This window comes from Pseudorca crassidens, chromosome 11 (assembly GCF_039906515.1).
Source record: "Pseudorca crassidens isolate mPseCra1 chromosome 11, mPseCra1.hap1, whole genome shotgun sequence".
Taxonomy (NCBI): Eukaryota; Metazoa; Chordata; class Mammalia; order Artiodactyla; family Delphinidae; genus Pseudorca; species Pseudorca crassidens.
The window spans coordinates 61781923-61807832 of NC_090306.1; the positions used below are offsets into that span (position 1 = coordinate 61781923).

Here is a 25910-nt window from a genome sequence, read left to right on the forward strand (position 1 = left end):
CATATATATTTATAATTGTTATATCTTCTTCTTAGATTGATCCCTTGATCATTGTGTAGTGTCCTTCCTTGTCTCTTGTAGCATTCTTTATTTTAAAGTCTATTTTGTCTGATATGAGAATTGCTGCTCCAGCTTTCTTTTGATTTCCATTTGCATGGAATATCTTTTTCCATCCCCTCACTGTCAGTCTGTATGTGTCCCTAGGTCTGAAGTGGGTCTCTTGTAGACAGCATATGTACAGGTTTTGTTTTTGTATCCATTCAGCGAGCTTGTGTCTTTTGGTTGGAGCGTTTAATCCATTCACATTTAAGGTGTTATTCATATGTATGTTCTATTACCATTTTCTTAATTGTTTTGGGTATGTTTTTATAGGTCCTTTTCTTCTCTTGTGTTTCCTACTTAGAGAAGTTCCTTTAGCATTTGTTGTACAGCTGGTTTGGTGGTGCTGAATTCTCTTAGCTTTTGCTTGTCTGTAAGGCTTTTGATTTCTCCATCGAATCTGAATGAGATCCTTGCTGGGTAGAGTATCTTGGCTGTAGGTTCTCTCCTTTCATCACTTTAAATATATCATGCCACTCCCCTGGCTTGTAGAGTTTCTGCTGAGAAATCAGCTGTTAACCTTATTGGAGTTTCTTTGTATGTTATTTGTCGTTTTTCCCTGCTGCTTTTAATAATTTTTCTTTAATGTTTGTCAATTTGATTACTATGTGTCTTGGCGGGTTTCTCCTTGAGTTTATCCTGTCTGAGACTCTCTGTGCTTCCTGGACTTGGGTGACTATTTCCTTTTCCATCTTCAGGAAGTTTTCAACTATAATCTCTTCATATATTTTCTAGGGTCCTTTCTCTCTCTCATCTCCTCCTGGGACCTCTGTAATGCGAATGTTGGTGCATTTAATGTTGTCCCAGAGGTCGCTTAGGCTGTCTTCATTTCTTTTCATTCTTTTTTCTTTATTGTGTTCCACTGCAGTGAATTCCACCATTCTGTCTTTCAGGTCACTTATCTGTTCTTCTGCCTCAGTTATTCTGCTATTGATTCCTTCTAGTGTATTTTTCATTTCAGTTAATTGTATTGTTCATCTCTGTTTGGTTGTTCTTTAATTCTTCTAGGCCTTTGTTAAACATTTCTTGCATCTTCTCGATCTTTGCTTCCATTCTTTTTCCAAGGTCCTTCATCATCTTCACTATCATTATTCTGAATTCTTTTTCTGGAAGGTTGCCTATCTCCACTTCATTTAATTGATTTTCTGGGGTTTTATCTTGTTCCTTCATCTGGAACATAGTCCTCTGCCTTTTCATTTTGTCTATATTTCTGTGAATGTGGTTTTCATTCCACAGGCTGTAGGATTGTAGTTCTTCTTGCTTCTGCTGTCTGCCCTCTGTAAGATCACTTCTTTATAACCTGCAAGTAGATTTTCTCTTCAACATGAAAATTACACAAAAGTGCCTGTCTTCTACCAAAGTTCATTCTTCTTCAAGTGTCACTTTCAGTCAGGCTACACTTGACAGTGCTCTGGCTTGAGTACAGAGACAGCAAAGTGTCTGCAAATGGGTATCTGAGATTTGGAGGCCTGTCTGTTTATGACATTAATATGAATACCAAAAGGACCTTTTATAACTAAAGGTTATAATTTAATGTTTGAATGAATGAGATTACTTAGGAAATAGTATCAACAAGGGCTTCTCTGGTGGCACAGTGGTTGAGAGTCCGCCTGCCGATGCAGGGGACATGGGTTCGTGCCCCGGTCCGGGAAGATCCCACATGCCGCAGAGCGGCTGGGCTCGTGAGCCATGGCCGCTGAGCCTGCGCGTCCAGAGCCTGTGCTCCGCAACGGGAGAGGCCACAACAGTGAGAGGCCCACATACCACAAAAAAAAGTATCAACAAATATTGAGAAATATTAGAGTAAATCTGTAGAAGGGAATCCTGAATTTGGGAATCCAGAAAAAGAAGTCAGTGTAGATGAATGATAAAATCTGTATTTAGTTTTATACAATCATTTTCTTCCTGGCATCTCCAGCCGGGATAGTGTTTGTCCCAAATAAGACTGCAGTCATACTTATTTACTGTTTTCTTTTTTTTCCTATTGTTTTCTGCTAATATTTCACACATTGATACATTTACTTAGTCATCTCATTTAGTAGACATGTATTGAATGTATAGTCATGCAGAAAGATGCTGGGGTTTGTGGATCATGACCCCTCCCCTCCTGACTCCCAGTGGTGTGGCAAATAGTTGTTAATATGTAAATTCTCAAAATAAGACATATTGTGCTTTACGTCAACATAGATGTAAGAATAGATATAAAAAGCAACTTCTCTAGGAGAATTGTAATAACAATGTAATTCTGGATTTTGAGTTAGGAAAGATTTCTTTAAAAAAAAAGTGGCATTAGACTTAATAGAAGACTTAAGTCATATTTGAGTTAAGACGATTTGGGCAATTGGGGCATTTTTCATGTATGAAGAACTTGTTCAAATGCAAGGATAATGGGAAGTGCAGGGAAACCAGAGAGACTAATCTTTACATAGTCTCTCAAAAGACAATATAGGTCACAATGTGTGAGAGGAATTATAAAGAAGAAAGAGACAGGTGTAAGAAAGTACGATTCTCCTAAGAGTCATATGCCCATTCAGTTTTCTTTCTGTCAATATAATTTTATATTATATAAAAAATATAAAGGTACTGATGTACACCATATATATTTTATACACCGCACTATTATGTACATCAATATGCATAATAAAAATAAAATTTAGCACAGAAAAATTGGAAAGGAGAATGAATTGAACCACATAACTATATGTTTTGCATATAAACTCGTTTATAGATAATTATCAAATATCTGAATATTTTGCATGATGAAAAAGCAGATGTTTAGATTATTCAGAAAATATGCAATTTAGTAATTTATTAGAAGTTAGTGCTGTACCCTAATTTTCAGACAAAATGTCCAACTGATACTGAAGTTTCATTACACTAACATATATGGTTGTTTGCATAATAAACCATATTTACTTAACTTGTCAGCATTCAACTTAATTCAGCAATGTCTCTTTAAGAAGTACCATGTCATCTTTTATATTAGACAGAAATTAGGGAAGTATTTTATATTCAAAACATATCAGAAACATAATTTGTAGTGATTCTGTTAAGTATTTAATTTGTGACATTTGCTAGCACAATATTATGCAAGTGTCTCTTAAAGGTCTTATTTACGTAGCATGTTTGACATGCATTGTTCACTAACATTAATTCATGTTGTATTTTTCTTAATAAGCTAAATTTCATATGTGTTTCCAGCTGTGATAGTTTAACTCTGACAAGGAACAATTGTTCTGCAATAAGTGACGAGGATACCATTTGTTGGCCGATATTTAAGAAAGCCTGTTCGTAAATTCTAAAATGAATTTGGGATTAAAGAGCATTTAGAGTCCTAAAAACAAATGGTGTTTCCTGAATTCTTAAAAGAAAATTAAATTAGCTTAACTCATTCAATACTGTTATTGGTTTGGGACATTTTAGCCTTCCATTTGGTTCAGAAATTTAAACAATGTATTTTTATCACTTACTCTTAAACCATTGCTCTGGTAATACTTTTATACTACTTTAATGGGAATTACAATATGTTCATTAATAATTTGATTTTTAAGAGCAAATTATTATTCATAAGATCTTGTTTAAAGCATACTCTAAATGTCTGGCTAATTAAATTCAACTTATTTCATTTTTCTTCTATTAGATGTTTCTTTTAAAAAATGGTAGCACCAAAGTATTCCTAGAAAGCTCTACAGATACATCATGGAATAAGGGGTTTTCCACCAGCAAGATTAAGACAAAGAGGGGTACAACATCTGTTGACTCTGCATTTATTCACTGAGAAATGGCAATCAATGTTCTCCCACCTTCAAACCTCTATATATATCTCACCGGTTGAATCCCTTGCTCCTGGTTACAATGGATAAATGTCTGTGCTTCAATCTAGGCCAGTGCCTCCACTGTGTACTGGGTTTCATCCTCTCGCCTGTTTGGGGAGGTTGCTTAAGCAGAGCTGTCTCTTCTCTCCTGAATCATCAAATTTTCCTTCTCTACTTTATTACCCTTATCTGCATAGAATGTTATATTTTATTCTTAATAAACACCCCTTGACCGACATCCCCCCAAACTATTTCCTTATGCCTTTGTATTCTTTTAATGTAGAGCCCCAATTCCTTTTTTCCCCTTCTCTTTTTTTTTTTTTTTTTTTTTTTTGTGGTACGCGGGCCTCTCACTGTTGTGGCCTCTCCCTTTGTGGAGCACAGGCTCCAGATGCGCAGGCTCAGCGGCCATGGCTCACGGGCCCAGCCGCTCCGCGGCATGTGGGATCTTGCCGGACCGGGGCACGAACCCGCGTGCCCTGCATCGGACTCTCAACCACTGCGCCACCAGGGAAGCCCTCCCCTTCTCTTTTAAAACCACTCTAATTATATTTTCTTTCTTACTATTTAACCAAATCTTTCCAGTCAGGTCAAATATTAACTCCACATTGCAAAATCCAATTAGTCTTCAACTTAGTTTACTTGCTTTCTCAAACACATTTTATAGCAATGATCGTTCTCCCCTTGAAACACTTCCTTCCTTTTATTTCCTAGATGCCATATTCTTTTTGTTTGTTTGTTTGTTACCCACTCACTTGTCTTTTCTCTTTCAATCTTTCTTTGATGAACTCAACTTTTCTCAACTTCTAAATGCTGAAATACTCCAGAACCCATTCTTCAGATATATTTATACTCATATGTTATAATTTGACATATATATATACATATATATGGTTATTATTTTCAATCTCCTTGTGGGAGCCTGGGGCTTCTAGGCTTCTAACCCCAATCTCTCTCCTGAATTCTAGGTTTTAAAATTTAACTATGTGTGTTCTATCTGCCTGGAATGTTCTTCCCCAGTTGTAAACATGGCTTGCTTCTTCAATGAATTCATGTCTGTGCTCAAATGTGAATTTATTACAGCAATCTTACCTGATTATCTGATGTAAAATTTGAGAGTCCATCTTCCCCAGTATTCTCTTTTCCCTTACCCTGCTTTATTTTTCTTCATAGCGATAGTCAGTACTTGGCATGATTGTATTAAGCTGTTTCTTTATTAACTGCCTCTCCTACCTAGAATGTAAACTCCATGAAATCTTTATTTGGTTTGCTCTCTGCATCATTTTCAGTTCCTATAGTAATGCCTGACACAGTGAGCCCTCAATAATTGTCTGTTAAATTCACAAAATCAATCTTTAACTTTACCTTAGTGTGACAGTTTTCCCCCAAAGTGTTGGTACCTGTATTCATACTCCCACTGGAATGTTTGAGAGATAGTTTCCTCACATCCCTATCTATAATTGGCATTATTAAACTCCCAAAGTTTTTGCTTGGCTAATGGCTGTGAAATGCTATCTTCCTGTTTAATTTACATTTCTTTGTTTATTAGTGAGATTAAGACTTTTATGTATGTATTGCCCAGTTTCTTACTTTTTAAATTTTCTGTGTATATCCATTGCCCATTTTCCAATAGGGTCTTTGTTTTAAAATTTGTTTGCTTATGTATTTAATCATTGATTAATGAAAGGCTTTCTTTGTATTCTGGATACTAATCTTTGGTTGCTAGTAAGACTGTAATTTATCTTTTAATTTACGATGTCTTTTATCACGCAGATGTTTTTAACTCAGATGTAGTCTACTTGTCCATTTGCTCTTTTATGCTTCACGCTTTTTGTTTTGTTTAAATGTCCTTCTTTATCCCAAATCTTAAAGCTAGGTTTTGAGATTTTTTTCTAATATTTTTAAAGTTTTACATCTTATATTAAGTTCTTTAATCCATTTGGGTATTTTTTGTTGTTTCTTTTTTGTGTGATGTACAATGTAATGTCATTTTGGTTTAGATAATCTTCTCAGTGCCACTTATTGAATTTCCTGCCCTACTCCCACTCATGTGTGATACCATCTCTGTCGGCTATCACCAGTATCAGCTTTGGTGCATTTGCACCAAAATTCTGATCCCTGGTTTACATGTGCATTCCTGCTTCAATAATTCTGTCTAAGGTCTAACCACTATAGCTTTTTAGGTTTGATATCGGGTATGATGATTCTCCCTGTCTTGTTCTCTTTCTAAATTGCTATTGTTAACTGTTCGCCAATCCGTATGAATTTTCAGATGAAGACAGTTTCTAGAAAAAAAAACTTTGAAGATTTTATACATTAATTTTGGAATAATTGACATTTATTTTTAAAAGTTTGACATTTTTAAAATTGTAAAAAGATTGTAAAATTATAAAAAATGCCATTTGTAAAAATTGACATTTTTACAGTAACAATTCTCTTTAGCTTTGTGAGGAATATAGTCCTTGAGTCTTTGGATAATTTCTGTAATTTTCTCCATGAAAACTCTGAACAAACTTTTAATTTCTCCCTATAATTTTTGGTTTTTTCATATTTGTATATTTGCTCTTGAGAATAGGATTCTTTCTAAATTAATTCTTTAAATTAGTTTTTACTGATTTATGTTAACTTTCTTGATATTTATGTATTAGTCTGTGTCAGGCAAACTTGCTGCACTTTTTTATTGATTTTATAGGTTAGTTCTATAGATTCTCTTGGATTTCTATAAGGACTTTCACATTATCTCTACATAATACGAATTTATTTCTTCGTTTCTAGCTTTTGCTTATAATTCTGTATTTGTTCATTTATTTTATTGTGTTTTTGAATATAAGTATTAATGGGAAGCATTCTTGTCTTATTCCCATCATAATGGAGAGGACTTACAATGTCTCACCACTCAGTATATTTTTGGAAGAGGGCCTTTAACATGTTAATAAATTCCCTTCTCTTTCTAGTTTATTAAGACATAATATTTTGAATGAATGCTAAGTCATAACAAACGTTTTTCATCTTCTCAATAATTTCTTTATTTTCTATTTCATTAATTTCTGCTCTTAATAAGTTACTTTCATGAACATTCACTGAGTTTACAGTATTGTTATGTTTCAGATTTCTTTAACTGAATGCTTTCATGTAAGTACTATATCTGGCGCTGTTGAAAGCTCCCTGTTTTCTTGTCTCAGATCTGTGGTCCTCTTTCTTGGTTTCCTTTTGACTTAAATATATATTACCCTGTTTGAATACCAATGCTTGAGAATACTAAAAAACAAAAGGCTGCAGTGTAGGATATAAGCTAATTTTCATGGCAGGGAAGATTGAATAGCCATGTATTGGCTACAAGCTCATGGTTTGGATTGCTGATTTGAATCTAGCAAGCTGTTGGTAGATACTTTTCTTAGCTAGGACCATCTTTCACTGGCAATGGAAAAGTTATGGCACTGACAACTAACAGGTGTGCCAATAATAAGTCTAAATGTTCTGAGCTACATCTAATTGTGGAAAGAAGAAACGGTCACATGAAACAATTAGTGAGTGATGTAAAATAATTTGATAAATTATGTAGTTTAGACTTAAAGGATTTATGACTGCAGAGGAGAGAAAAGCATTGAGGACTAACATTTGTAGGAAGTTTCATAATATAGTATGGACTTTCCCTGTGCTTTTGAATAATTTATGGGGCTTAGAATATAAGATTGAAAAAGAATGTCATTGCAGTTGAAGTCAATAGCATGATTAAAGCATGAAGGTATAAGGTATGCTCGAGGGATATGAGAAGATCAGCTTAACTAGAGGCTGATTATTTGGCCATATGGAAAAAGTATTGGTAGGTAATGGTGAGTTTCATTGTGTATGGCCTTGATTTACTACCATAGGAATTGTTTTTAAAAAGGAAAGAGTTTGGAGGGCAGGGTGCTAACATAAAAACGATGGTAATGATAAAGATGATGACAATAACTGCAAACTTTGGTTGAAGCAAATTATATGCCAAACACTGTTCCAAGTACTTTATATGAATGATTTAAATGAATCCTCAGAAAAATCTTGAGGTAAGTATTATCACCATAATCATCATTGGTAGAAGTAATCTTTGTTGCTGTTGTTCTGTTCTAATTGTAGATACTTAGGCAGCTTCTATAACATGCCTAAGCTCTCACATCCAGTAGATGACAGAATTTGGACTTTTAGCAGACATTATGCTTCTTCAGAAGTAATTATTAAAATTAGTCTGATGTGGTCCATAAGATGGACTTGTGAAAGTGAGAATGCTTCTGAGGTTGGTGCTGGGAGGCTGTGAAATAATTCAGCTGTGCAGTGATAGAAACTTGGCCTCAGGAGGTAATAAATCAAAGAGGACTCCAAGGTTCCAGGTGCGAGTGACTGGGGCAATGGGGCATTAATTCTGCTTTCTTTGTCAAATTAACTTTCTTTTTTTGTCCTTTTTTTCCCTCTTCCTCTTCTCTCTCTCTCTCTCTCTGTATTTCTCTCTTCCTTTCATTTGAGTAATCAATTTGAGAGTGAATGATTTTCAGGATTAGATATTTTATTTATTTATTTTTCCTTTTCCTTGGGTCCTAGATATAGCTATCATACTCTTGTAAAAAAATAAAGGAAAAAACATGTTTTTGAAAAACCACGGAGGATTTAAGATATGCTTTTACTCCAGACCGAAGACATTCTTCAGTAACAAATCATGTTAGAGCATCACATAATCTCCACACATGTCCAGATATAGTGCAATGACATAATTTAGAAATTTACATTATAAAAGTACTTTGGTTTAGGATCAATAGACTAATCCTTTCAGTAATTTAGAAAGTAACAAGAAAGTCTCACCTTGTAGGTTTCTGTGCTAATCAACTCAACAACTGAATGAATGGAGATAATTTCCTGTAACTACTATACCTATGTCACTTTGAACAGATTACCTGTTCCTTTGTCTCAGTTTCTCCCATATGTAGACTGAATATAATGATACCTTTTTGCTTACCTGCTTCTATCCTTGAGAAGAGCAGACACATCTATAATGTGGAATATTGGAATATAAACGCTAAAGGACTTCTTTTATAGCTGTATCTATATCTATCTATATCGTTATCGGTATATAGTTGCTTTACAACGTTGTGTTAGTTTCTGCTGTACAACAAAGTGAATCAGCTATATGTATACATATATCCCCATATCCCCTCCCTCTTGAGTCTCCCTCCCACCCTCCCTATCCCACTCCTCTAGGTGGTCACAAAGCACCGAGCTGATCTTCCTGTGCTATGCAGCTGCTTCCCACTAGCCATCCATTTTACATTTAGTAGTGTATATGTGTCAATGCTACTCTCTCACTTCGTCCCAGCTTCCCCTTCCCCACCACGTCCTCAAGTCCATTCTCTACGTCTGCGTCTGTATTCCTGCCCTGCCACTAGGTTCATCAGTACTGTTTTTTTTTTTTTTAGATTCCATATATGTGTGTTCACATATGGTATTTGTTTTTCTCCTCTGACTTACTTCACTCTGTATGACAGACTCTAGGTCCATCCACCTCACTACAAATAATTTCGTTCTAAAGGACTTCTTGAGAAGACTAAGAAGGAAAAGGTTTTATTTGGGTGTGTGTGTTACTTAATATTAGAGTATACTCAGTAGCAACTTATTCCAGTGACCTATCATCCAACAATTTATGCTTGTTTTGTACTTCAGTATTTAAAGTCGCCCTATTGGGTTAGGTCTTCTGAGAAGGGAACACAATGGTGTGAGATAGTTACTTGGGAAAAGAGCCAGAGAAGGAAGCGAGAGCTTCTTGAGACCACACTGCCGCTCACAGCCTGTGCAAGGAGAGAGGGAAGGGAGAAAGTCATAGACTTGGAGTGAACTGAGGGAAGTGCAGCCTTCATGGTGGCAAATGCAAAGGAGCAATAGTAGGAAATCTAAGCAGTGCCTTTTCACAGCTGCCACATCCACGCACAGCATCTGATAAAAATATCACTATTTTCAACTTTGCTAGCCCTTTGTTCTTACTGAACCTGCCTGAATGAGCTTTATGTCTCCTAGTCCGTCAACATGTTCTATTCTGCTAGCCAGTTTATATCTTCTATTCCTCCTCAATCCTGGGCATATTGATCAGCTATTTCAACTAGGTCTCTTCCGTTAGGTTTCCCTTTGTCCTCTTCTGGGAACACCTATTGATTCTAAGCTCTGAGTAAGTCTAAGAATTTCTTTTCTTTTTCCAAGTTCTTACTATACCCAGTGTTTCTGAAGAGTATCATGTAACTATTTTGATTTGGGAACACAAGAAAGTCATCCAAATTGGTTAAGATTACTGATTTTGGAGTTGCACATGACTGGGTTTCTAATCCTGGCTTCCCTGCTCACTACCTGTGTTAATTTGGTCAAGTTACACACATCCGTTCAAGTCTCAATTTCATGATCTGACAAATAAGGATAGTAGCATGTTCCTTACAGTATTGTGAATTTGGCACATAACAGTTGCTTAATGAATGACAACTATGTCATTAATAACTTAAACTAGGACTTAGAACTTTTCTGCACATTTCTACATGTTTTGGACTCCTTTTTACCTTCTCACTGGAGTTAATTCAAACCTAGTTCTACTCTTTGAAATCACATAATCTTGGGACCACATCTCCTACATTACTGAAGAGTGACAGGCCATCTCTCATTGAGTAGTTATTGAGAACCTGCTATGTGCCAGAAAGTTTTTTGCAGTGAATCTACAGTGTGAGTCACACAGACCAAGTCTCCACCTCAGTGAAGCTTACAGTCTATTTCGTCAACTTCATTGTTTTATACTTCAAAAATTTTAACTTATTTTTTACTTCCATTTTCTGTCTTAGGCCTGTCTCAGAGGAAATTTGTCCTTATCCTTTTCCAAGACTAACCCTAATTCTCTTCTTATTTGGCTATCCTAGAGTTTTGTTCCGGTAACCATCTCTCGATCTACTGTGTATCTAGTAGTACCTTTCTCTACTAGATTATCTTTTCTTTGCATGAAATTTTCTCCCACATTTTTAAGAACAAAACCACAAACAAGCCTCATGTGAACATGCTTATTGCTTTCTCTTTTCTTCCTCTGTTTCCATTATTTTGCAATCTGGCTTTCACACCAAGTCTATTTAAATAGCTCTCTCTTAAACGTGACCTACTTTGGTCTTAGCTATCTTTTTTTGTTAAAACTGAAGCACTTATTCTTAAAATATGTTTTCTTTGCCACCACGTATACCCAGTTCTCCTTCTATTTGTTTTTTCAATCACAGTGTGTCATCCTTTGCTCATTTCAATTTTTTTCATTGATTTTCTCAGCAGGTATTCATTGAGTGCTTATTACAGGCACTCAAGTGCAAGTCATACAGAGTCCATAGTTTCTAAATTCTGTTTTCTATCTCCCTCACTAAAACCTCAGAACTCTTCTCTTGACAATCGCACCCCCTACAAATTCTAATTTATGTCTTCAATCAAAACCTTCCAGTTAATTTCATTCCTATGGTCACATTTTCCTTCTGTTCTTCTGGTTCCCTAGTTGTTCCTCAAACTCCACCTGTTTCAAATGAATGCTACCATATTCACCTAACACTTTCTTTTAAATTCCAAATATCTGCTAATATCATCTTCTAGTCACTCAGGCGTTCAGATTTAAAATGATTTTTGTTCTCTTGCTTAAACCTATCTCTGGTTTTTATCCTCACTGCTACCATTTGCTCCTGGTTATTTTACTTCCTCCTTGGAGTATTATAGATGAGTCCTCACTTTTTTAACCACTTTTCCAAAAATTCTTCCTGATCCTCTAACAGAGTTCAAATGTCTTAGTCCTGGTATTCAATCTTCTCTAAGAACTGCTTCAATCTTATATTCCATTGAATCTTCTATCACCTAGTTGTAAGCCCTTTGTCTTTCAGTATTACCTTAGCCACTTGTGCTTTTCGCTTTCACACCTGCATGGCATCACACAAAGGCTGTTCCTCCCACAGCATGCATGCTCTGTGTTTACCTTTGCTCATGGAATCCCATCCACCCTTCAGAGTGTAACACAAGTGACACTTCTTTAGATCCTCTTTACCCTTCATCCTCCCTCTCTTCTGAAACACTGTAGAATATTTTATTTCTTTTGTCATTCATCTTATACTACGTTGTATCTTCTCATCTCACTTAGGAGGGTTTGAGGTCCTTGAGGATAGAGACTTGTGGCATTCCTATTTATGCTTTATAGGATCCTGAGCACGCAGCCTTCCTCAGTAAGCATATGTTAAAAGAATAAAGTAGTGGAGCAGATCTTCCTCTCTTCAAAGTGATTACTTATCACTGAAGTACAAAGGTAAGATAAAGTAATAAACTGTCTATCCTGGCTGAGTAGTCTTCTAGAATGACAAATACAATAAGTAATTGCTATGTGTGCAACTAATTTGTCTTCCTCTCTCATTGTGTTAAGGAGAAGCTTTCTCAGCCAGGCAGAGGGAACAGGGGTACCAAGTCATAAGGACACAGTCCTTTCTCTGGAGATGTTTACTGTCTTTGAGACTGACATGCATGCAAATGATTTCATGTAAAATAAAAGAAATTTTAGCTACGAACTTATATGAAAAAGATACCACAAGTACAAAAATTACTAAATGACTAATGGGGTTTATAATCGTATTCTTGTAGAATATTCTTTATGAAACCTTAAAAAAATCAGGTAGTGTGGGACTTTCCTGGTGGTCCGGTGGGTAAGACTCCACACTCCCAATACAGGGGGCCTGGGTTCAAACCCCGGTCAGGAAAGTGGATCCCACGTTTACGCCGCAACTAAGAAGTCTGCATGCCTCAACGAAGAGTCTGCATGCTGCAACTAAGACCAGGCACAGCCTAAATAAATACTAAAAAAAAATTTTTTTAAAAAATCAGGTAGTAGTTTCCATCCTAATATCTCTCTGAACTTTAGTATAGCAAACATAGTGATGTTTTCTTGATTAAGTTTCAGAATTATACAGATCTTGCAGAAATAGTATATTTATTTCCCATAAAGCTATTTAGGCTATGTAACATCCAGTTTGCTTGATTGGGGCTAGAATTTTGAATCACAAGTGAGTATAAATTACAATGTTGTAAATTATATCTACTTTGGTGGAAAAATATTTTAAAGACACAATGAAAGGAGATTCATTGTTTTCTTTTTTGAACAAAGGTTTACAATGAGTTTTGCCTGCATTAAAAGGTACGATCTTTGTTATAACCCATCTATAGTAGGTACTTAGTGTGTGTTGGCTGCATGATGACACTTGGAGAGCCCATCTGCCTATGAAGTTCTATGAAACAGAGATTTTTAAAATTGAGCTTTGGAAAGAAAAGGCTAGTTAAATATAGAAGAATGCATGCATACTACTCTGGAGAACTTAAAATGTTCAAATTGACAAGACAGACATATTTTTGAAAAGTTAATTAAATTATACAATATAATAATAATAGGGAGTTCAGTAATATTATATAACTTTTAAATATTGATTATATTTCCAGATTTTCTTTCCTGTGAGTACTCTGCTACAGCTCAACCTAGACAGGATGGGTACATTCTTTTTTTTTTTTAATTAATTAATTTATTTATTTTTGGCTGCGTTGGGTCTTCGTTGCTGCGTGCGGGCTTTTCTCTAGTTGTGGCGAGCAGGGTCTACTCTTCGTTGCAGTGCGCGAGCTTCTCATTGCGGTGGCTTCTCTTGTTGGGGAGCACAGGCTCTAGGTGCACGGGCTTCAGTAGTTATGGCTTGAAGGCTCTAGAGTGCAGGCTTAGTAATTGTGGCGTACGGGCTTAGTTGCTCCCCAGCATGTAGGATCCACCCGGACCAGGGCTCGAACCCGTGTCCCCTGCACTGACAGGTGGATTCTCAATGACTGTGCCACCAGGGAAGCCCGGTACATTCTTTATGGTTAGGAAGAACTCTTTTGCCATTAGCCCATGCTAAATTGATAGTTTTTGCAGCTTACAGCCCGACAAGAGACCAAGTCCTTATTACCTAGAGGGAAGCACTTAAATCATCTGAAGATGGCTATTCTGTACTGAAGGAAAGTTTGAGTTGGCTGCTCGAGATTCTGTCTCACACCCTGGGTGGCAAGGGTTAGTTTTTCTGCCGAACTGACAGTTTCTACCCTCAGGGTGGATAGATTAGATTGGGAAATATATAGGAGGGGAGCTTGTCAAGGAAATTCAAGGAGCAGAGTTGATAAGTTCTAAAGGGAATTCTAACCTGGTCCCCAGATTGAATCATAAATGCTTATATTTTATGGATTTATACAAGTGTGCAGAAGATACAGACTAAGAAGCAAAAGAAAGAGCAAAGAGTAGAAGGTGTGGGAAGAAAATATACCAGAAGAGGCATACAACTCTATGGCTTGTCCAGCTCATCATTTGTTGAGTTGTGAATAAAATACCAGTTTTGAGAGCAACTGTGGTGATGACTGAAAGTTTTTGAGACATTTCTTTAATGGCGATTCAGGAGCCTGAGTACCGTATTGCATTAAAAATTTGGAATTACAGGAAACAATTCTGGTAACAAACAATGGAAATTCATTCTTGCATCTCCTTACTGGCTGCTGCAGTCCAGCCCCAGGCAGGATGAGTCTATATGTGGTTCTTATGATTCTCTTATAAAAAAGAGACACCTGATAAGAAATTAGTTACTGACTGGTACGAATTTGTAACGAGTATGAAGTGGGAAATGTAGTCATAAAGGGATTTATTTCCCTTAAAACCAGGCTATCATTTATATTTAAACTTTTGCTGCTTATAATTCACTGCTTCATACAATTTGGTGCAGATTGTAATATCTCCTTGAAGGCTTATTTATATTTTACATACAGATTTGTGATCATCCAGGCTTAGCCATCATTTCTTGGAATGTTTCACATTGATTACATGTCAGGCTTTTTGCACTGATATTGCTCTACAATAAAATAACTGTTCCCAAAGTGAGATAGACTCTTAAATTAGTATTTTCTTCTATTAGTCTAAATATTTATATCAGCCACGTAAGTGTTCTACTTGTATATGGATTTATAGAAGACTCTAAAAGGGAAAAAGAAACAGGAAATAAAAATCATTAGCTTGATATAATACTGACAGCTAATATTTCTATCATGGTTACTGTTTTTCAAACCCAGCTTGAACTGCTTACATACAGTAATATATTTAAATTTCAGAACAACCATAGTAAATTGGGACTATTATTGCCTACACTTTACAACTGAGAAAAGTGAGGAACAGAGGGGTTAAACACTTCTCCTGGGTAAACATGGAGGGTAATGCCAGAGCCAGGATTTGAACCCAAGCAGTCCGACTGCTTGGCACTCCTACTGTCCACTTCTATGGCTAAATTATTCTTGACTGGACTAGGGGTAGAGTATGTAGCTGTGTTACTTCAAAGCTATGTTTTAACATGATTATTTATTAACATGGTTGTCCCTCCCTTACTAGATTATGAACTTGTGAGTACATGAACCATGTCTTATTAACTTCGTCATATACAGTGCTCAGTAAAACTTTTATTATTCCTGAATTACAGCTTATTATTGCTCTGAGAGATTTTATCCAAGAGACTTCTATTTTGAAGTCATTGGTTTTATATCCACAAAACTTTTAGATCCACAAAACAATAAATGCAATTGTTTCCTCTAAGTGAAGTATTTCATTCATAATTCTCTTATTTCTTAACTATTTTAAAGAATAAAATAGCATGAATGAAACAAGTTATTTTTTATGGGTATGGAATAATTTTAGAATCATGTGACTTGGTTGAAATGTTTTTTTCTTTCTTTTAAAAAAATACTCTTTCTTACAGGGTGCTGCTTTAATTAGAATGCTGGCTAATTTTATGGGCCATTCAGTATTTCAGAGGGGTTTGCAAGTAAGTAAAATGCTTTCTATTTTCTCTTGCACTTTTCCTTGTTCCTGCATTTATTTTTTTTCCCATTTATTTATTTATGGCTGCTTTGGGTCTTCGTTGCTGCGCACGGGCTTTCAGGGGCCACTCCTTGCTGTGGTGTGCGGGCTTCTCTTGTTGTGGAGCACAGGCTCTAGGCACGCGGGCTTCAGTAGCTGTGGCGCACAGGCTTAGTTGGTCCGTGGCATGTGGGATCTTCCCAGACCGGGTCTCGAACCCATGTCCCCGGCATTGGCAAGCGGATTCCCAACCACTGTGCCACCAGGGAAGCCCCTCCTGTATTTATTTTAAAGATATTTCACAGCTTGGGAAATTGCTAATACAAAAATGCTGAATTTGATGGAAAACTTTAAGAAGAATAAGGTAAACAGTGTCGTTCCACATGACAAATGAAAGTGGTAGACAAGATTCCACACCAACCCACAAAACTCCAACTGTTATACCATTTAGAATCTCTTTAATATGCATTTTAAAACTGAAGTAATTTTCAAATATATTAGATCCTAAGTATTCTATACAAGATTTTATGAAAGTCTGATTCCCTTTTCTTCCATTTAAAAGTTCATATAAAGTGAAAACAAGTTATGTTAGCCTTCTTAGAATTATGTATTTGAGAAATTCTTAACGCTTTTTTTCAGATATGTGCCTTTTATGTTGTTTGCTCTTTTAATGTTGACATACATAGATTGTTATTTTTTCCAAATATATTTAAATGTTTTTGTAAATTAGAAAATGCACTGTTTTTAAAAAAAGGGGAAAAAAGAAACAGTTTTATTATAATACATTTATAGTGTGAAGTATGGAATCTGGGAGAAGATTCTTAGAAAAGGAGGATTCTTAAATTCTTGAAAGCAAATATAGAAAACTAGAACTTTTATTCCATTGAATCTGTTGGAGTAAATCACGTTCCTAGCAGCTGTGATTGATGAATTATTTATGATGCGTTCTACTTAGAAGTGTCCTTAAAGTAAATTGATGTTCACCTGAAATACAATTATGCTAAGACAGAGAGAGCAATCAATCTTAGCTCTTCTTAGTAAGCTTTTCATTCTGAAATTTAAATAAACTACATATGGGATCAGGTCATATTTTAGTAGTGTAATTCTGTCTTTACCCAAAATAAACCAAAAGATAAAATACAAAGCAAGAGTTAAATATGTTATGACAAAGCTATAAATACGTTAACACAACAGAGAAAAAAATATATAAATTTTTTGAAGAATAATTTCCCTTAGAAAGTTTTTTTACCGAATTGTCCCAGCAGGGGTTGAAATTTACTTTAAAATCAGCTCTTCCCATTAGGGACACCTTCAGAATAGCTGAATTCAATTGAACCTGTCTGCCGGGTGCTAAAGTCTCTATTCTGATCACATAGTTAGGAAAATCTTTTTTCTCTAGGTGTGCCCTCCATGAATATCAACTGTCTGGAGAAACATCCTTCCTTATCCCCACTCCTTTGTTTTTCCCGCTGAAAATGTAGCATGACAGTACAGTTCCACAGAATATCTAAGCTTTCATAAGGGCTACACAAACTGAATTTGATTTCCTAGTAGCAAGTTGATGTGAAATCATTTTCTGTATACAATTTTTATTGGTTTTTTTTCTCACTTGTGTGTATAGATTTGCTTGGCAGATTGAATAACTATAGTTATGTTATCTGGAAAGAATTATTGTTTTGCAACATTTTTCTTTATCTTGTCACAATTTCTATAGTACGCAAAATACATCAATATTTAATTCACCCTTTTCTACTGACCCAGTCCGTTCAGTTTTATCTGAAACAGTTAGACTATACCCTCTGACCCCCATTATATTAAACTTTCATTTGAAGCTTGTTTTAATGTGTGTGCCTTTATGCTCTGATACTTGATTTGGTTAATTTTCAACTGTGGGACTCTTGTGTTTGTCAACATTGCATTTCATTTGCCTTGTGACATCTCATTGATCAGATAGATCTTTATCCTTCGGTACTTCCCTTGCAGCTTTATTTATACTCATCACTCACACTGATTTAGTGTATCATCAGCAGTTTGCATTAGTTTACAGTAGATCCCTATGTCTATTTAGCGTATCATCAGCAGTTTGCATTAGTTTACAGTAGATCCCTATGTCTATTTAGCGTATCATCAGCAGTTTGGATTAGTTTACAGTAGATCCCTATGTCTAAGTGATAAGTTATCATCTCTCGTGCAGGAAGATGTATGGAATACAGTTTGGAAATGACCTCCTGTACAGACACTTCATGTATGGTACTGAGTGGTCACAGAGTTGATATTAATATCTTTCCCATCCACAAGGTTCTGGGGAGTCTTGGTTTACATGTTGTTGAAAGAGCTAATCTGGACTGTCAGCACTTACCTCTGCTGGAAAATCTATTAACTGTCTTTACATTAACCATGGATATTTCTGTGTTGACAAATGGAAGTTTATATTTGCAGACAGAGCCAGGGTTAGATTTATAGATGTAGGCATCCCAAGTTGCAGATAGTATATTTTTCATATATTTTCCCCTCCCTCTCTCCCTCTTCCTCCCTTCCTTCCTCCCTCCCTTCCTTTCTTCTTTCTTCCCTCCTTCATCTTTCCTTTCCTTCTTTTTTTCTTTTTGTTTTAGTACTTGGACCTTAGCCCTGATGTTTCACACAAGGACAATAGTATAATGGTGGTTTCTTCTAAAACTTGTGTTCTCTTGTATTTTCTATATCCTAATTAACCATCTTAAGCTCTTTTGGGAACAAAGCAAACATTTTTTACAAATACAACCACAAATATATAAAATATATATTTACATGATATAAATTTAAAATATAATTTAAATAAATATATGATATATCATAATAAATATACATAGATATAAAATAAACTGTAAATATATTTGTATATTAAATATAATAATATAGAAAGATGGGTCAGTTCACATGTTTATATTTAACTTAGCAAGTATTTGAGTATGGATTCAACTACATTTTTCTACTTTTATAATATTTTGTATTGGACAACATATTTCAGGTTTCAACTTATACATATATCCTTCAGTAGGAAGGGACTCCTGGTACCCATAAATCCATTTGATCAGCTATCAGAAAGTCTGGTGGTAAACACTTTTATAGTGAATAATACAACTTCCCTTGGTCTCATCTTTTTGATTTTTTGGTCTACTTCCCTTATTTCTTGAATTTTGTCTGATGCTTAAATGGTTCAGTCTTGCATAATTTTTAAAATAAGTTACCTCAAAACTTCTTACAGTATGTAATAGACAGAACATACATTCTATCTATTTAGAATGTAATAGACAGTATATACAGTCATAAAAAATTAGTCCTGACTACCATTAATGCCAGCTTCTGTTTTGTTTTGATGTTTAAATTGAAAACGAAACACAGCAAACGAAGCTTGACCCCTTGTTGGATCATGTATGCCACTTGTAAATAATACACTTTTAAAAACATAGAAATATTTGTATTTTTGCAAACTCTGAATAGCTATTGTTCTTCCATAATCGATTTCCCAAATCAATAGCTGGCATATTTTGGGACACAAGAGGCAATGGAATAAGTAGAGAGAAACAATTCTTATTCCTGTTTCTAATTAATGATGGGCTTTCTGCTAGTCACTAAACCTTTTGTGGCCTCTGACTTTATAGTTACAAAATGCAAGAGTAGAATTAAATGCTCTCTAAGATTTTTTTCATCTTTCAGATTCTCTGCATCTAAGACATTTAATGCATTTTACTAGCTAGACAGTTTGGGTTTGATACTTTAATTTAGGACAGCTATTTCAATTTGATGGGAAAATTTGTTAACTAGATGTGCAAAAGTGTCCTTGAATCTTCAGTTAATCATCTGAGTATTAAGACTATTTGGCTTTGACGCTGTTGGGAGGGTTAGTGAAGTGAAAGTCAGGAAAGCCACCGCTAGATTTCAGAAAATCAAGAAATTTTGGTGTCACAAAGAAACAACACCCATACACTCAGTGTAGCCCTAGTCAGGTTTTGGGAGGGAGTGAACTTAGATGTGGTTGTTCAATTCACCGTCATAACCCAGAAGTCCTTGAATCACTTTCTTCAGTTGGCTTCGGTGGCACTGTGTTCTGTGTGTCATTTTAGTTCACATCATGCTCAAACCCTATTACTGTAAGAATTGCTGAGTCTTTCTGAAATTCTCACATTTTTAATTTCCTAGGCTTCTTACTGTTTAAGTACATATATATTAGTTTTCGCCCATATGTAGCAATGTTTATGTGTATAGATCCAGTAAATTAGGATCTACTTCTTTTACCTTGTTTTTATAATTTAAGCTTCCACAGCTCAAATCCTCATTCTTACATAAGTATTCTAGGCTTATTTTTAAAGTAAATAATTCAGATAAGGATTCTTTTAGATAGAATTGTTTTCACATGAATTTAACCTTTCTTAGTTCATTTTTACTTGTTTTAATCTCCCTAGTAACAGTTTTTAAATTTTTCTTTGAGTTTTTTGGAAATAAAGGAATAAAGCTATAATTTTGAAATCCTCAGATAACATTGATTGGCTCAGTAGCTATTAAAAAATAATTAGTACATAACTACTGCTTTTTCTTTTCAAACAAAACAATATTGTTTTAATGATCTGGCAGTACCATTCTTCATGTTGTTATGAGGCAATACCAGGGAACTGAAATTATGAAGAAAGTTCATTGCTAAACTTGATATAAACTCACTCTGAAATCCATGTCAGAAAGTGAGTCACCCTCCTGCTTATCCAATGAGGGTAATTCAATATCATTTAAAATATGGTTGAATAAAGAAAGATTTCTCTTGATTAGTATTTAACTGCTCTTTTCCATAAGGTAAGCTACAAAAAGATGTTTGCCTCCAATTATCAGGGTGGAAATTGCTTATGCAAATCAATGTAAGGCAATGAGGTGTAGATAAAAAGCAAAAGGGAAATATCATTATTATTGGTTTGTGCTCATAAAATTCTGATAGCCTAAAGGTAATGACAGCACAAAGCTATAGGGATTATTAGTAGCAACAACAAACTCAATAACTTGTGTTCCAGTGAGAAGTTATATGTTAACATATGTATACAGGATTTTTATTTGAAAACTGCAAGCTTATGTTTGTGAAAGAGTGTTTGCTCCCTTGCATGTAGGTTTTTAGATAAATGAAAAGTCAGAAAATAACAGAGGAACAGAGACCATGTGTCAAAGTTAATTTCCTTTCTGAAGAGATTGTATTGCGCTTTTATCCAGATGGAAGCTGAATCATGCTTAATCTAAAATTAAATGACCATAGATAGGTTTTGTTCAATTTCTCCGTGTTTCATTTAAATCACTGTGCAGTTTTAGGTATGGTATAGGTAGAAAGGTTAATTCATCATAATAATTTCTTGTGATCAGTCAATACCATGTGATAATAATACTATCATTGATGATGTTTAGTCATTGGATTTGAACTAATTAACATTTAACTTATTAAAGACCAACTACAAAGCTAAAATTAATGACTACGCTATAGAGAAAAATATTAATTTTAAGGAAAGATTCCATGGATTTGAGAATCAAGAATACTATCTCTAATAAAAATCAAGTACTTTAAAAAATTAAATAGCAATAGCTATTCGTATTTCTCAATCAGAGAAAATAACTTCTGTTCCTCAATTTCAATGAATTTGTTTGTATACAGCTGATTGAATCCTTATCATTTTGCCTCTGAATTAAATGTTGTTAGTTGACTACTGTGACTATATAGCATTAACTAAAAAGCCTTCATTAGTAATGACATATATCTCTATTTGTCCATCGCACAAGCATTTACCCAGCTTGATGGGAGGCTTTAGAAACTTATTCTTACTGGTTTTCTTTTGCCTGTTAGTTAAGAGCTCAAGATATGTTATTCATTTTAACTCATAGGGTTGATACTATAAAATGATGTTTTTGATATCTTTAAAATGTATTTGTGAAATGATTTGACACATTCGGCTAATGGGTGATATATTCGTAATATTGGTATGTGTGTAAATGCATACAGATCAGTGAATTGCACACACTGGGGTATGTATACCTATCTGCAAACACTCTCTCCCTCCTTGTAAACGTTACCATTTGGTTAGATTGCTAGTTCAGAGGCACAATAAACTTGCCTTAGAGGCATTTTTCTCTAACCTACTTAGCTCTTGCATCAGCAGGTTTCTTTCGTTTCCTTTTTTAATTTATTTTTTCTCTTATTTTATGTTCTCATTTCAGAATGTTCATGTAATAGCCTAGAAGTATATATTTGGCAATGTTGAAAGTTTTGATGCTAAAGAAACCTTCTAGGTTGGGAAGGATTTTTTTCTTTTTTACTCACATTTTCATAATTGCTTGGTGGTTCTAGTATATAGTTCAATACTAGTATTATGGCATAGATGTACATAATATTTTTAGCTTTTTCCTTGTTGGCAAACATTTAGATTGCTTTCCAATTTTTGTTAAATAAACAACACTGTAACAATTTTTAAATTATAGATTTTCCCATTATATTTTGATTGTCTTTTCATCTATATTTCTCGAAGCATATTATCAATTTTTCTTCTGAAATATTAAGCCAATATATAATGGTAGAAATAAAGTTTGAAAGTTCTCTTTTTATAATACACTAAGCAAACAACATTGTGTCTTATTTTCAAAATAAATTTCTTACTAATTTAATAAGTAAAAAATTGCTATTTCAGTGTATATATTTTTATCACAATTGAGGTTGAAAACTTCCATATATTCTCTTGCATTTCACTCTTATCACTTACTTTTTTATGACATATTTATCCATGTGTTTATCTGTTTAAAAAACTGAAGTTCTACTTTTTTATAACTATTTATAAATATTCAATAGTTATAAAAATAATGAACCATAACATTTATGCAACTTCTTTTCCCTATCATATCTAAATGTAAAAATTATTGTTCTGAAAAACCATATGTTATAAATTAGTGGCTTAAGAGGAGTGCTATAAAGACCTATCCTAAGTTATATATTTAGAACCTATCTTACAAAAGGTTCAAATGTATTCAAAATTCCATGTTGATCTACTTTTGTGTTTCTGTCTATGGAAGAGAAGGCTCTGTGTTAGTATGACACACAAAGAAATGGGGATATCCATGTGTCATCCTGCATCTCATTTCCTTTTGCAATCAGTCTCTCGTATTCATCTTTTCTCTTCTGCTCAAGATCTCTCTCTATGATTATGTTACAGATCATTTTCCCCCCCTTAAGAGCAATAACTCATTTTAGTATTAAAAACTTTTCTTAGTGCTTTGTGCTAATAAACCAAAATTGTGATATCTCTTGCTGCATCAGCTCTCTTTAGTTTTATATCCATGTTGTTCACCCATCAGATATGTTCAGTTATTCATTTATTCCACACATATTTATTACATAGCCACTCAATGTTAGACACTATGATAAATACCAAGCATTCAGGGCATGCTGCACACAGCAGATATGCCCCCTGATCTCATGAATCATATCACTGGATAAGATTGATACTAAAAAGGAAAAAAGCAAATACAGGCCTATTTACTAAGTGTGATAAATGCTAGGCAGGAAAAAAATCGGATGTCGTGTGATAACATATGGATGGGTGGGTCAGGTAACTTTAGGTTAGGTGTTTAGAAAATCCTTCTTGGGAAGAAGGCATGTGTCTTCAGTTCTGAAGGATGAGAAAGAGGTGGGGGTCTGGGGAGATCATTCCAGAAAGGTGGAAGGGCTTGTGCAAAGGGCTGAGGGAAGGAACTGAGCATTTTCAAGGAAAATAAAGAAACTAGCGTAGATGAGCACCGTTAGTAGGGGCAAGAGATGAAGGGGGAGATGAGGGCAGGCGCTAATTGTGGGATGCCAAAGTGTGCACTGTGCTTAAGAGGGTTGGGTTTTATTCTGAGTGCAGTGGGAGGCTATTCAACAGTTTTAAAACTGGGATGTAACATGGCTCTATTTATATTTAAAATAGTTATCTGACTAATTGTAATAATACATTGGAATTGGAGCAATCAGCATACCAAGAGAGGAGGAATCAGGTAATAAAATTAGGAAGATATTTTAATATTCAAGTGAGAGATGATAGAGGCTTAAATAGTTAGATGTACAGAGACATGGATGGATTCAAAATGTTTTTTGAAGGGAGAATGAAGTGGACCTTGGGATAGATTGGGTGAAGACTGGTAGTTGAGAGATGAGGAAGAAAAAGTACCTAGGAATGATTCTGCAGTTTCTGGGTTGAAGGCCTGAGACCAAGCCCTGAAGGGCTGTAGCAGTTGGAGGCTGAAGGAAGAGGAGGGGGCTGGTAAAAGAGGCTGAGGTGGAATAAATAGTAAGAGAGGCAGGCAGAACACCAAGGGTATGGTGTTACTCGTGTCAAGAAAAAAGCCTATTTCAATAAAAAGAAAGTGACCAAGGAGGTTAAATGCAGCCAAGGGGTAGAGCAGAATAAAGACTAAAAAGTGTTCCTTTTGGCAGTTTGCAACTTAATGACTTTAGTGGAATAGGTTAAAGAGTGTCATACAGAGTGAAGTAAGTCAGAAAGAGAAAAACAAATGTATATTAACGCATATATGTGGAATCTAGAAAAATGGTATAGATGATCTTATTTGCAAAGCAGAAATAGAGACATAGACGTAGAGAACAAATGTATGGATACCAAGGGGGAAGAGGGAGTCTGGAGGAATTGGGAGATTGGGATTGACACATATACACTATTGATACTATGTGTAAAATAGATAACTAATGAGAACATAATGTATAGCTCAGGGAACTCTACTTAATGCCCTGTGGGGACCTAAATGGGAAGGAAATCCAAAAAGGAGGGGGTATATGTATATGTATAGCTGATTCATTTTGCTGTACAGTAGAAACTAACACACATTGCAAAGCAACTATACCCCAATAAAAATTAATCCAGAAAGAAAAGAGAGGATGGGAAATACCTAAGTAGAGATAGTGTATGTAGGATAAAATTTTTTAAATTTGCCAAGGAAGGAGATCAGAAAAACAGGGTAGGTAGGTAGAGGAGGATAAGGGCTAAGGAAAGTTTCTGTTTTGTTTTTTAAAGATGGGAGACAGTTGTACTCATTTTAGACTGTTAGAGAAGGAGTCAGGACAGAAGAGTTTTGATAATGTTGCAGAAGAAAGAGACAACTGGGATTTTGGTTCTTGAGACAGTAAAAAGACTGGTCTTTGATAGGAGAGACCCTTCCAGTAAATTTGGCAATTGGAAAATAAAGGAGTTCATTTTCTGATGAATTCTTTTTTAAAAATTAATTAATTAATTAATTATGCCACACTTTGAGGCTTGTGGGATCTTAGTTCCCTTACCAGGGATCAAACCTGAGGCCACGGCAGTGAAAACACCGCATCCTAACCACTAGACCGCCAGGGAATTCCAAATTCTATGTTTTTAGTGTTATCTGAGGCAAGGTCAATAGCTGAAAGTGAGGTAATGCTGTCCAGTAGACAGATTTGAAGACTGAGGATTGGGAAGAATAGGAAGGCACGGCTGCCTGGTTTTATTGAGTGCCTATTTGAGTTTGGTGCTTATGAATTTATAAGAAAGCACAGGGGCTTTCCTGGTGCTGCAGTGGTTAAGAATCCGCCTGCCAATGCAGGAGACACAGATTCGAGCCCTGGTCCCGGAAGATCCCACATGCCGTGGAGCAACTAAGCCCATGCACCACAACTACTGAGCCTGTGCTCTACAGCCCTCAAGCCATAGCTACTGAAGCCCGTGTGCCTAGAGCCCGTACTCTGCAACAAGAGAAGCCACCTCAATGAGAAGCCCACGCCCTGCAACGAAGAGTAGCCCCAGCTCGCCGAAACTAGAGAATGCCTGTGGGCAGCAACGAAGACCCAACGCAGCCAAAAATAAATAAATACTGTGAACCAGTTTTTATTTAAAAAAAAAGAAGAAGAAAACACAACTGCTCAATTGCCTTATTTTTTCCTGTGATGCTCAGCTGTATGGGTACAGGTTTGAAGAAGGCAAATACTTGAATTTATCCAGGAATGGGATATTTGCCAGCTAGCCTAATTGAAAAACAGAGCTGCAAAGGAGATGAGGCTGTTTGTTAGGAATTAAGAT

The 25910-nt window shown here is 35.4% G+C and overlaps 1 protein-coding gene across 2 annotated transcripts in view; it reads left to right on the forward strand.

The window, feature by feature from the left end:
* The window catches only part of TRHDE (thyrotropin releasing hormone degrading enzyme), a 405202-nt gene that overhangs the window by 265604 nt on the left and 113688 nt on the right, over window positions 1-25910 (forward strand). For both annotated transcript variants that reach the window (XR_010932493.1, XM_067697363.1), the window contains exon 7: window positions 15725-15790. Coding sequence is in view for 1 of the 2 variants with exons in the window: in XM_067697363.1 (XP_067553464.1) it covers window positions 15725-15790 (66 nt within the window). In the remaining variant the exon portion in view is untranslated. The remainder of the gene's footprint in view (window positions 1-15724; window positions 15791-25910) is intronic.